Here is a 12,070-nt window from a genome sequence, read left to right on the forward strand (position 1 = left end):
CCTTTTTTTTTGGGGGGGGGGGGGGTGGGGGGCTGGGGGTAGCTTTCGTATTCAGCCATGGCCATAAAAGAATGTTACTTTTTTGCAATTTGTGTTTATCAATTGTGTTTGGTTTGCCTATAAACCTTCAAAGGCTTCTAAATAAGTACAAGAATATGATGAATGGTTGTTTTGATTGGCCAGGCTACTACTTGTATGCGGAGTCGTCGTGGCCACGCAAGCAGGGTGACAAGGCCCATCTTGTTAGCCGCTATATCGCGCCTTTGGCTGTTGGTGACAGCAGCTGCAAGCTTCGTTTGTATTACCACATGCTGGGCAGTGACATCGGCTCTTTGAACGTGTACACCCGGCCCTGCAACGGCTGCGTCATGACGCAAGTATTCAGCAAGTCTGGTGAGGTTGGTAACTTCTGGGAGAGGACTGAAGTGACGCTAACGGCAACTACGCCATTCCAGGTATGTAATTTGTATCCATTTGTTTGTAATTTGTATCCATTTGTAATTTGTATTTATCCAGAAAGTATATTGTTGTTGAAATGATAGCATGTAAGAATTGTCACTGAAGATGGTACCACGGATCAGCGGTTCTTCTACGTCTACTAACACACGTCAATGAAGTGCTGCGAGGGACGGGACCTTGTCTTTTTTTCCGGAAAGAACAGAGATTCAAAGTCCCCGCTCAATGTAGAGGGCCAGGTTGTACAAGTTGAAATGAAACAAGTTGTTTGACCCAAGTTCGAACCCGGGACTACTGGCTTTAAAAGCGAAGTCCCTTATACTGGTCTTTTTGAGGCACTGGCTCATCTTCTGATCTATAATGAGCTATAGCGATGTTTAACCAGCGCCGATACATAGCCAGTTTGGATTCAGTCCCATAAGCCTCCCCCTACATCAGCCGTTTGGCTGTATTTTACTTGGAAGTATTTATATTGTCTCGCCTTTGTCTATCAGATTGTTATCGAAGCCGTCATAGGAAAGAACTACCAGGGCGATATCTCAATCGACGATGTATCCCTGACGCCATTCTGTAGACCCTACACGGGCCCTAAGCCTACTGGCCCCACCCCGACTCCATCAAGACCCCCTACGCTACCTCCGTGTCCATTTGGCTTGTTCCGTTGCACGGACGGAAGCTGTATTATGCAGAGCTTACGCTGTGATTACCAGAACGACTGTAGCGATGGGCTGGACGAGGCGTCATGTGGTAGGTCTTATGGAAAAAGAGACGTGTTTTAAAGGCATATTTGCAACAACAAAAATGTTACACGAAATTCGGTTGGTGACTCGTTCATGCACATGGAAGTTTTCAAAAATCGTTGGACCCTTTTAAAACACAAACAACCCGTTCGGTTGGCCGTGATTGTCAATCGTAACCTATCTATCAATAAATGTGTGACACTGAAGTCTCCTTCAAACACACATCGTATGTTCTGTATTCCGGGATCAAATAGTCTTGATCCATTGTACAAAGTTTATACTTAATTGCCCCTCTAGTGCAGGTCTCGTTTCTTGTGATCTGCTACGTGTAATAAGCATTCGTTTACTATTCAGGCACGTGTAACTTCGAGGCCGATCAATGTGGCTGGGGAGATAACAGTCCTGGACAATACCAGTGGAGTAGGCACAGGGGGGCCACGCCTAGTGCCAACACAGGGCCGAGCGTGGACCACACATGCGGAAATAGCTCATGTAAGTGATGAGATGATTTCTGAAGTTATATACAGACATTTTTTAAGTGTAAAAACTGGATAACGTAGAAAAAAACTCCTTCACGCGCCCCTTATTGATGTTTTTTTGTAAAAATAGGTTTAAGGTTTAAGGAATTAGAAGGAATGTAGTAACACAGGGAAAGTAGGAAATTAGGTCTCTTCTTCTCTATGCAAAGAATTATCTGCAAAAATATGGCCTGTAATAAAAACAACTGGGCTTACAATAGACCCACAGGCAGCGAGCATCCCCAGTGCTTACTAATGACATAATTACTAGTAGATACTGGTTAGGAAACGCGGCGAACTTCTTTGAAGTGTGTTTTTGTTTGCTTTTTCACGTTGTCACGTGTCATTGACCCTGCATAAGTCGAGCGTACAGTACAGAATAATATAATTATGGAGAGTAGATCGTGTAGATCTACTCTCTTTAAGATTTAAGCCTCGTTCGGCTCGTGAACGGCGGTATAAAACTAGTTTTTTTAGGACTGTAGAGCTCAGGATGTAATGGTGATAAATTAGCAAACTGATAAAAACAAAGATTAAAATAAAAATGGCAACGTTCCCAAAAATCAATCAGCGATTTGTGCCCGAATAAGGATATTTATAAATTTTGTCTATGTTTTCTTGTATTGTATGCTTGGTTTGTGCATGTTCGTGATCACGTGAGGGGCTGGTTCATCATCAGAGAGCGTTTTTTTGTAGTTCGCCGGGTTTCCTAACCATCTCCCTCTACTAATCTAAGCTGATAATAAACACTTGATAAGGCTGCTGATAAGCCTTAATCTCCCTTGTGTACGATGATTGGGGACGTTTTTGTAGCTTTGCTACCAAACTCGAAAAATTATATTATTTTTTCTTTATCAGGCTATTACATGTATGTGGAGGCAGGTGGCGGCTCATTTCTAGACACCGCCAGATTGACCAGTCCGAATATGACTAAGACTGGCCCTGGATGCCGTATGGAGTTCTGGTATCACCTGTACGGCAATAGTTATTCCACCATGAGGCTCAAACTCAAGTACAAGGGGCTCGCCTCTACCCTCTTTTTGGTATCTGGAAACATGGGCAACAAATGGCTAAAGGCAGTTGTTGGTTTGGGAGCCTTAGAGACAGGTTGGTGTACTTTTCGTTCGTTTCTCGGGTAGTTCATGCGTTAATATTTCGCTACCCATGTTTAGGTAAAGTAACTTGCACTTCCACTCGAAAAATACTTGTGTCGTAGTACGCAGCTATTAAATAAACTAAGCAAAGCGTAAATACAATAGGTCTTTACACGTTAGAAAAAAACAAATGTGGGCTATGTCACGTGGATATCGTCACATGGATACCTTTTGAAATAGGTTGATTTTTTACATTATTGTATTGTATAACCTCTGTTTTAGGCTTCCAACTGTACTTCGAAGCCAGCAAGTTCTTCAGTGCATCAGATATGGCGATCGACGACATTTCTTTCCCAAGCTGCGCTCTGCCGCCAGTAAGAGCATGCCAGACTGGGGAATACCGCTGTACTAGAGGATCATGTGTCTTGCCAAATCAGGTAAGGGATGAAATTTAGCTCATCCATCAATTTTTGTAAAAAAAAAAGTAGCGACTAATGAACTATCTTTTAGAGATTGACAAACCTCTCTCAGAATACCAATACCCAAGTTGTTTCTGGTCTGCAGAATATGTGTATATAATACGAACTATGGCTTCTATATGACTCCACCAACATAATTGTATTGTTTTCTTTACATTTTAGGTATGCGACTTTTCTAACGATTGTGGTGATAACAGTGATGAATTGGACCGCACCTGTGCCACCTACAAAGAACGATGCAACTTCGACACAAGCCTATGCGGCTGGAACCAGGATACAGATGATATCTTTGACTGGACACGTGACAATGGTGGTACCGCATCGTCAGGGACGGGTCCCGGAAGAGATCACACTACAGGTAAGCCAACTTTCTGGCGTGCTCTTTATCAATTATGAGCCACAACAGTTACTTTTGACAGAAATACAAAATCTTCGAAATGGTACAAAGACAGCATACTGCACCTTATCAAAGGTATACATATTTTACAGGCGCCTAGCGCGTTTGAAACAACAGACTCCTTTTCAGAGTTCCGTGCGCCATATCAAGAAGATAACCAAAGGAAGTTGACATCAAAACAATTGCTTTATGATTCTTCTTGGCTTGGCAATGTTGGCCTCGCTTCAATGCTTTTAAATTTGGTGCAGAGAACCTTTGTGTTTATTGTGCGATTTGTTGTCTTGGTATTACCAAAATTGTAGCTAAGGTGTTTTCCATATGATAACTAGATCTATCAGAGAAATTTTATAATATTATATTCCCTATCCACCTGGATATTTGCCAATATTAACCCTTTTTGCCTAAGGATCCTCTAAGGGATACTACCTGTACATCGAGACCTCTTCGCCAAGAAAACAAAACGACACAGCACGCATCAGCAGTATCACCTTCCGGTCAGCGGCTGCGTCAGACAATTGCCGCATGCGCTTCTGGTACCACATGTTCGGCCCCCACGTTGACACGCTGAATGTTCATTTGCGAACAGCTGTCGGCGGGTGGTTCAACACTATCTGGAGCATGAAGGGTGAGTCTGAGCTTGTGTTTTCTATCTTAACGAACAACTCGGCTTCGCTTAACAAGCAAGCTTCGTGAAACCAGCGTTTGCGACGCTAACTTGTGGTACCATCTTCAATGGCTGTGCTTTTTTTACACACTATAGCACTCTTATTATACATTGAAAGGTCGGTATCTACACATACGGACAAATATAGTCAATCTCATGTGAAGCGCGATTTGCTTGCCCCGCGCTATTCAAATACTAAACATTTCATTCGCGTCTTGAATTTGCTAGGTGATCAAGGTGATATATGGAATCGCGCGGAAATCAACATTACAAGCGGTGTGAACTTCCAGGTTGTGATCGAGGGCAAACGAGGAGTCAGTTTCCAAGGCGATATCGCCATTGACGACATCTCCTTCACGCCGGGATGCCGACCCGACAGTACCGCAACCATCTCGCCCAATCCACCTACGAGCACTCCGCCACCTGGATGCAACTCGGGAGAGCACAGGTCAGTCCCGCACGCACGTCAAATGTCACTCAAAAATGGACATGGATCTCCAGTGCCCAGTGTCTAGTGTCTTCAAATATATTCAATTTTAAACAATAACAAAAGAGTGCCTTATCGTCATTCTTTAGAGAAGTTGTTGAGCTCAGTATCTCTTAATGGCACTCCTTACTAACTACTGGACAACTTTTGATAACCAGCCTTTTTTAACTCAAGGTGCTCCAACGGCCAGTGTATAAATGCCATTCAGGTTTGCGATTTCAAGAAGGACTGCTCTGACGGATCAGACGAGGCGACATGCCAGTCCACTTGTAACTTCGAGAAGGATCAGTGCAATTGGGTAAACACCCAGGTTGGAGACACTTATGATTGGGTCAGGAACAAAGGGCCAACGCCCTCAACTGGAACTGGACCCACCGTGGATCACACCACCAACTCTGTCAATGGTAAATACCAATAAAATCGACATAATTATGATATAGGCTAGGATAGGATATGTGATACAAATGTAAGCACAATTTTCAAGTTTTAGCAAACTCCAATGAGTCTTTTAAAAAAGCATTAGGCTCAAAAGAGGGACTTAAGCGCTGAATATAGATTTTTATATTTTTTTTGTAAAGCTCGAGAACATCCCAAACTATGCGTCAGGTAAATTTAATGTTGTGGTTTGCTTATTTCATAATAAGCGTATAGCAATAACTAACAATATGTACTGTTAGGTTTTGGTGCAGGCTTAAATTTTTTATTTTTTTAAGTGCAAGCCAACTAGATCATCCGTTAATAATCTATATCAAAGAATTATAAATCATCTCAATTATTAAACATGAATAGAATAAAGATTAATATGCTTTGTTCCAGCCTCTAACATGTTTTTTATTTAACTGTACCAGTGCTCCATTAAAGCTATTGAAATAAATATCCACGCTGACACGATAATAATATTAAAACAAACGTACATTTGACATTTATAAAGGGGGGGGGGGGCTTTAGGAGAGTGTTCAGGAATCCATTGCTTGCAATGTTTCATTTCCTTCTGTCGCACACGTGTAGGATACTACATGTACACGGAGGTCAGCAACAGAACCGGCTTCTACGCAGCCGCACACCTAGCTAGCCCGCTGTTCCGTCTGGCCGGCAAGACATGCCAGTTCTCGTTCTGGTACCACATGTACGGGCCAAGTATCGGCTACCTGCAGGTCTACTACCGACGCAATGGCCGCGACAGCCAGCTGTTCTCTTTGCGTGGACAACAGGGCAATGTGTGGAAGAAAGGCACCGTTTCCATACCGAAGTGCGCTAATGACTTCCAGGTTTGTTCAGATATCCGATATGACGACCTCTGCCGTAGCAGAGGTTGGGGCGCTGGGGGCATGTGCCCCCCAATATTTTCGAAAATTGTAAGGAATTGACCCGGCGTGGCTGTGCCCTCAATATTTTTCTGATGTTTCTGTATTGTGTCCCTTGTACTCTTCCCCATCTTAGGTGGCCTGCTACGGCTCTGATGTGTAACGATCACGATTTCGAAGTCCCAGAGTAATATCGATTCAATGAATTCTTATTATCCTAATATTGAGGTTCAAATGAAAAAGAAATTGAAGAAAGATTCATGGAGCCATGAGACTCTTAGATGCAATTAATTGCTTAAAAAGTCGTGTTTAGATAATGTGAAGGCATAATGGACGCGTTGGATTTGTTTTCGCCCTAGATTGGGTAAATAAAAATTGCTTTAAGGCGAACGTTCTTGGTTCGAGGTTTTTATCGTTCAAACTATTGCTACATCAAGTAGCATCAAGAATTAATTAGTTACCTTTTTGTTTCTTGCAATCTGCCTACTGCTAGGTGCAATAAATTGCTTCCGAAGTAGTGTTTTACCTACTGCAACATTGTCTCAGCATTTCTTTCAATTCAGGTTGTCATCAAGGGAAATCACTACTCTCTCGGCGCCTTGGGTGATATCGCAATCGACGATCTGTCATTCGACAACTGTTTCCAGCCCGACCCTCCCTCGTCCTGCTCAAGTAACCAGTTCCGTTGCGACAGCGGCCATTGTATTTCCTCGAGCTCCAAGTGCGACTTTGAGACAGATTGCTGCGATGGAAGCGAAGAACGTAATTCAACTTGCACTGCGTATACAAGGTATTTTATTCCACAGATGCAAGCTTCTATTAGATCCAGGCTACCAAGATTTCTTTTTCATAGGTTGACTTTTATCTTAAAACTTTTTACGAACAATACTGTCCTGTAGAGTCATTCTGTCAGTAGTACAGTTTCTCAATTTTATTAGATCCTTGACAACAGTGTCAAGCAGTAGGTGTCGTGGGCTCATGTTATTGCGTAAATTTCTTATCTGGAATTTTAACCTTCTTGATATTGACTTAATTTGGCTTTTCGTCGTGTTTTTAGGTGCAACTTTGAGAATGGGTTATGCGACTGGACGCAGCCTACGGATGATAAATTCGACTGGATAAGGCAACAAGGCACCACAGGCTCCTTGGGAACCGGGCCAAGTGTAGACCACACAACCAATACACGATACGGTGAGCATTTTATTTCTAGGCAAAAACAAAAAAAAGACAAGGAGACAATATTTTAGCTTATATTATCCACCGCAAACAATTCAGTCATTGGTATTATTATTATGCACGATGATAATTATTTGCTTTTTGATCATTTTAGGCTTTTACGTGTACATCGAGGCGTCCTCTCCACGTAAACGAGGAGACAACGCATACCTTGCAAGCACATGGTTCAAGCCGAGCAGCACGTGCCGGGTGCGATGGTTTTATCATATGATGGGCTCCAGCATGGGTTCCCTTAATGTATACACGCGCACCTCTATGAGCGGACCTCTCAGCAGGGTGTGGTCGGTGTCTGGTAATCAAGGCAACGCATGGAAAAGAGGCGAAGCTGCTATCAGTGTGACGTCTGGGAACTTCCAAGTTGTGTTTGAGGGCGTTATCGGCACGTCTTACACCGGAGATATCGCCCTGGATGACATCACCTTCACTTTGGACTGTGTCACTGTTGGTAAGACTAACTTTTATTTCTTTTCGATTTGTTTGAATAGAAGCTGTAACGTAAATCTATATCCGCTGAATCGCAAAAAGTTATGGCTTTTTTATAGACTTTCATAACAAATTTTGAATTCCGAAATTTCATGATCTGTTTATTTATGGTTTAATGGAGCTCACTTATAGTGCGAAATTGGTGTTTCCTTGCGATGTGATGTCAGGAAATACGCTGAAGGGACAAACCTGTGACTAAAAAAATCTTCTTTCCTAAGCCCCCAAACCCTCGCCATCTCCGACTCCTGGCATCTGCGGCGCTGGTAAATTTCAGTGCACTGATCTGACTGGCAATAAGGTTTGCCTGGCCAATACCAAGAAGTGCGACTTCGTGCCAGACTGCTCAGACGGTATAGATGAAGCCATTGGCACTTGCGGTGTACCTTGCGAGTTCGAGAAAGATACATGTGGCTGGGTGAACTCCGTATCTGATAACTTCGATTGGACAAGGCATAAGGGATGCACGGCCAGTTCTTCTACAGGCCCATGCGTGGATGGTGACAACGATAAGAACGGTTAGTGTGATACTGGTTCTGTGTGTATCTACGATAGCAAGAAAGTGCACATACTTGACAACGATAATTGAGCAGGAGATGCTTTCCTTTGCAGTAGGTCAGAAATATGCCGCTGCATATGTTTATACACAAGACAAATACCAGACAAAAACATTTTATGACTAGAAAAACAAAATAAAACAGATAAAACAAAATCGGGTCGAAGGTATAGAAAGAGCGCCTCAAGCAGCTGCCATACGACTTCACCACATCTTCTGATCACATCTCGTCGAAACCGGAAAAACCAAAAAAACATCTCAGCAAAGGCATGAACAAACAAGCTCAGAACAAACAAGCTCAACACACGGAAGTCAAACTCGAAGTACAGTCTAACCTGGATTTTACGAAATGTATCGTAAAATCGAGGTACCGTTGCAAAGAGGTCCTCGATTTTGGGATATCCAAAAATCTATTGAAAATATCGTTCTAGCGAGGTCGTGTTAATAATTAACTTTGACAAAATAATAATATCGTAACTGTATTCTGTGTAAGACTGTACAGTACCCTGGGTACCAGAGCCTCCAGACTTCTCTCGTCCAGTGACGCTCAGCTAAAATGCCGGTCGCGACAGGGTAGACTGCACAGTTACTTTCTGTAAGGCTGTAATCTGTGTTTAACAAGATCTGTCAAGTCAAAAAATCGATTAACTGTACTATACGTGTGATAGACAGAATCAGTAATATCGTTGTATCGAGATCAAAATTACGCTTGGGAGAACAGATTTGTATCATAAAATCGAGAATATTGTTGTATCCAATATCTTAAGAATGAGGTAATTTCTTATACATTTCACTGTATTTTCGCCGGAAGAAAGGAACGTCGTCGTAAAATCGAGGTTATCGTCAAACCCAGTATCGTAAAATCCAGGTTCCACTGTATTGAGAAGCATATTATGCACTACATAATGACCCTGTCAATAGCGCTACCCAGATGCCGTCTGGTTTAACAATTATTGGGTTGTATTTAGGCTACTACATATACATCGAGACTTCGACCGGTATCATTGGCAACAAGGCTGTGCTTACTAGCCCGCAGTACCAACAAGCCTTCGCTACCTGTCAGTTCAAGTTCTCCTATCACATGTACGGCCGAACTATCAGGCGGCTTAGCGTGTATGTTAAGGATGGCAAGTACCGGACACGAATTTGGACACTGGCAGGTAAGATGTCGCACTTGTCTATATTTCTCTCTTTTTTCTTAACTCATACATCATTCTCTTATAAAGTAACCGCTGTAGTACTTAATTCACCAATCAGACAAAGGCTGTGAATCATGTCTTCTTCTTGAAGGCTTACTGCGCTAACTGCGCCAGAAATCTGACTGTAAAAGGAATGACACACGTAATGGTTTCCTGTTGCTTCCTTCATGCTCCTTGTTTTGAGATTTAGTCAGACCATGTGTTACGCTCATTGTGTAATATTTTAATACCTTCAGGTGACCAAGGTAATAAGTGGACCACAACCTACGCTCTTATCGGTCGACGTTCGTCGCCATTCACGATCGAGATTGAGGCTAGCCGGGGAATTTCTTTCCAGGGCGACATTTCCCTTGATAACCTGGCCATGGTGCAGTGCGGCCCGCCGCCCACATGCTCAACACCATCCGCTGGATACGTAAAGTAAGACGTTTTTGCTAATTTTTGTTAATTTTGGCCGCTTTGAATAATCTGCGAACTTTTGGCAACTGCTAAACCGTTTGCCGCTTAACATATCAAGAAAGAGTTGTGCACCAATTTTCTCTTTCGGTCAAATATACTTCACAGTGGCAGAAATCATTCCATTTCTGCTTTACTCTGAAAAATCTGGAAAATATAACGAATAACCTTATGGTTTCTGGAGGGCCTCCTTGACACACGCTATTTAAGTCATAATAATTCATTCGTTTTTAAATAAAAAATCTGTTTGTGGAAAAATATCAATATTCTGTATATTTTGTGGCAGTTTTCTAAATCGCCCTAAGAATACATGTGTTTTCTGGTAAGGTCTACTCGAACAATGTCGTTGTTATGTTTACATTAACTCTCTACTCCCAGGTGTACTAACGGCGGCTGCATTCAAAAATCAAAGCTATGTGACTTTACGGACGACTGCGGCGATAATTCAGATGAAGGAAGGTGCGCTCTCTACCCAGCACGCTGCAACTTCGAAACCGACCTGTGCAACTGGCAACAGCTGACCGATGATGATACTGACTGGACAAGAATGAAGGGTGCAACCCCCTCCTACAACACCGGACCTGGACGCGACCACACCCTTGGAACAACTGACGGTACACACAGACAACAACTCGAATGAATATTGACACGTTTGAGCTATATGAGATGTTCTGATGTCACTTTGACTTAATATTTAGTCTATTAGGAATTGGTGTCATGTAATTCCGCATAAAGTAGGAATGCAATATCTCAATTTTGAGAGACCGACGACATGGTGATAATAAGGACCACAAATAAACCCCATCCCAAAGCCTTACTCTCTTAGGCCTTTTGAAATCCAAAGTTACGATGTTTTTGGTGCTCACGCTATATGAGATGTTAACGCAGTTTGCGCTCCCTCACGTATTCCCTCGATCTACCCTCAGGTTACTACATTTACTTAGAGACGTCCACGGGCCGTTACGGAGATAATGCCCGACTTGCCAGTCCGCCTCTGCAGGGCCAGTGCTCTATGCGCTTCTTCTATCATATGTTCGGCCAACATGTCAACTCGCTGAACGTCTACTTGAGGTTCACTAACGATGGTTTCGGTAATCGCATTATGAACGTCAGTGGAGAGGTGGGAGACCTGTGGAACAGAGCGGAAGTGGTGGTGAATCCAGGGGGAAAGCCATTCCAAGTCATCATTGAAGGTACCATCACTCTTGGATCATATAAACACGTATTTTATTATTTAATTCATTTGAAGGTTAAATTTAGTGGGAGTATGCTATTTCCTTGTCTGTTTGGGAATTGTTGTTAATAAAAGGCCGCTCGATCGCAAAATACCTTATCCCTACTTATGCCGCAAAGAGGTAAACAGAATTGGTCATCAAGTTACCATTGCCGTGATATTACTACGTGAATAAACCATTCCAGAATCCCCCCAAAAATTAAGAAAATGAAGTATTTACGCCCTGCTACTTGGTAGAAAATGTATCTTGTAAGGGAAGTGTTTTAGTGATTTAAACTGATTTCTTCCCAATAGCTGTGCGAGGACGGACCTACCTTGGTGACATTGCCATTGATGATATCAGCTTCACCCCATCCTGCTCACTCTTTACCGGCAGCCTACCCACATCTGCTCCTACCCTCTCTCCCCCACCCACTACCGCGGCACCAAACAATTGCAACGCTCAGCAGTTTGGCTGCGTGACGGACGGAAAGTGTATCCCTCTTACAAGCGTCTGTGACTTCAACGTCGACTGCCTTGATGGCTCGGACGAGAGAAGCTGCCGTGAGTAAATTTTCGTATCTGAAAAAGCTTGTGATTGAATAAGTGCCCGCTCAGGGAAAACGCCCCCCTTTGCATTTGCCGTCTTAAGAAAACGAACTCGTTTATTTGCATTCTTTTGTAGATTCGCATCCACAAATAGATCTATTGGCATGCATAGTGTGTGACTTGATTTACTGGTAGAGTTCCTCTATACCCAAAAGGTTGAACTTAAATGTTACCACGTATAC

The 12,070-nt window shown here is 42.8% G+C and overlaps 1 protein-coding gene across 1 annotated transcript in view; it reads left to right on the top strand.

Annotated features, from left to right (window-relative positions):
- Nucleotides 1–12,070, top strand: part of LOC5519988 (MAM and LDL-receptor class A domain-containing protein 2-like) — a 93,879-nt gene that overhangs the window by 49,801 nt on the left and 32,008 nt on the right. The window contains exons 79-97 of the mRNA XM_048724504.1: nucleotides 184–455; nucleotides 951–1,203; nucleotides 1,551–1,688; nucleotides 2,573–2,821; nucleotides 3,091–3,245; nucleotides 3,450–3,645; nucleotides 4,091–4,309; nucleotides 4,577–4,796; nucleotides 5,010–5,239; nucleotides 5,844–6,103; nucleotides 6,703–6,929; nucleotides 7,197–7,330; nucleotides 7,470–7,820; nucleotides 8,077–8,373; nucleotides 9,380–9,571; nucleotides 9,847–10,030; nucleotides 10,445–10,680; nucleotides 10,993–11,259; nucleotides 11,595–11,843. Of these exons, the coding sequence (XP_048580461.1) occupies nucleotides 184–455; nucleotides 951–1,203; nucleotides 1,551–1,688; nucleotides 2,573–2,821; nucleotides 3,091–3,245; nucleotides 3,450–3,645; nucleotides 4,091–4,309; nucleotides 4,577–4,796; nucleotides 5,010–5,239; nucleotides 5,844–6,103; nucleotides 6,703–6,929; nucleotides 7,197–7,330; nucleotides 7,470–7,820; nucleotides 8,077–8,373; nucleotides 9,380–9,571; nucleotides 9,847–10,030; nucleotides 10,445–10,680; nucleotides 10,993–11,259; nucleotides 11,595–11,843 (4,329 nt within the window). The remainder of the gene's footprint in view (nucleotides 1–183; nucleotides 456–950; nucleotides 1,204–1,550; nucleotides 1,689–2,572; nucleotides 2,822–3,090; nucleotides 3,246–3,449; nucleotides 3,646–4,090; nucleotides 4,310–4,576; nucleotides 4,797–5,009; nucleotides 5,240–5,843; nucleotides 6,104–6,702; nucleotides 6,930–7,196; nucleotides 7,331–7,469; nucleotides 7,821–8,076; nucleotides 8,374–9,379; nucleotides 9,572–9,846; nucleotides 10,031–10,444; nucleotides 10,681–10,992; nucleotides 11,260–11,594; nucleotides 11,844–12,070) is intronic.

The sequence above is a fragment of the Nematostella vectensis genome, chromosome 3, assembly GCF_932526225.1.
Source record: "Nematostella vectensis chromosome 3, jaNemVect1.1, whole genome shotgun sequence".
NCBI lineage: Eukaryota > Metazoa > Cnidaria > Anthozoa > Actiniaria > Edwardsiidae > Nematostella > Nematostella vectensis.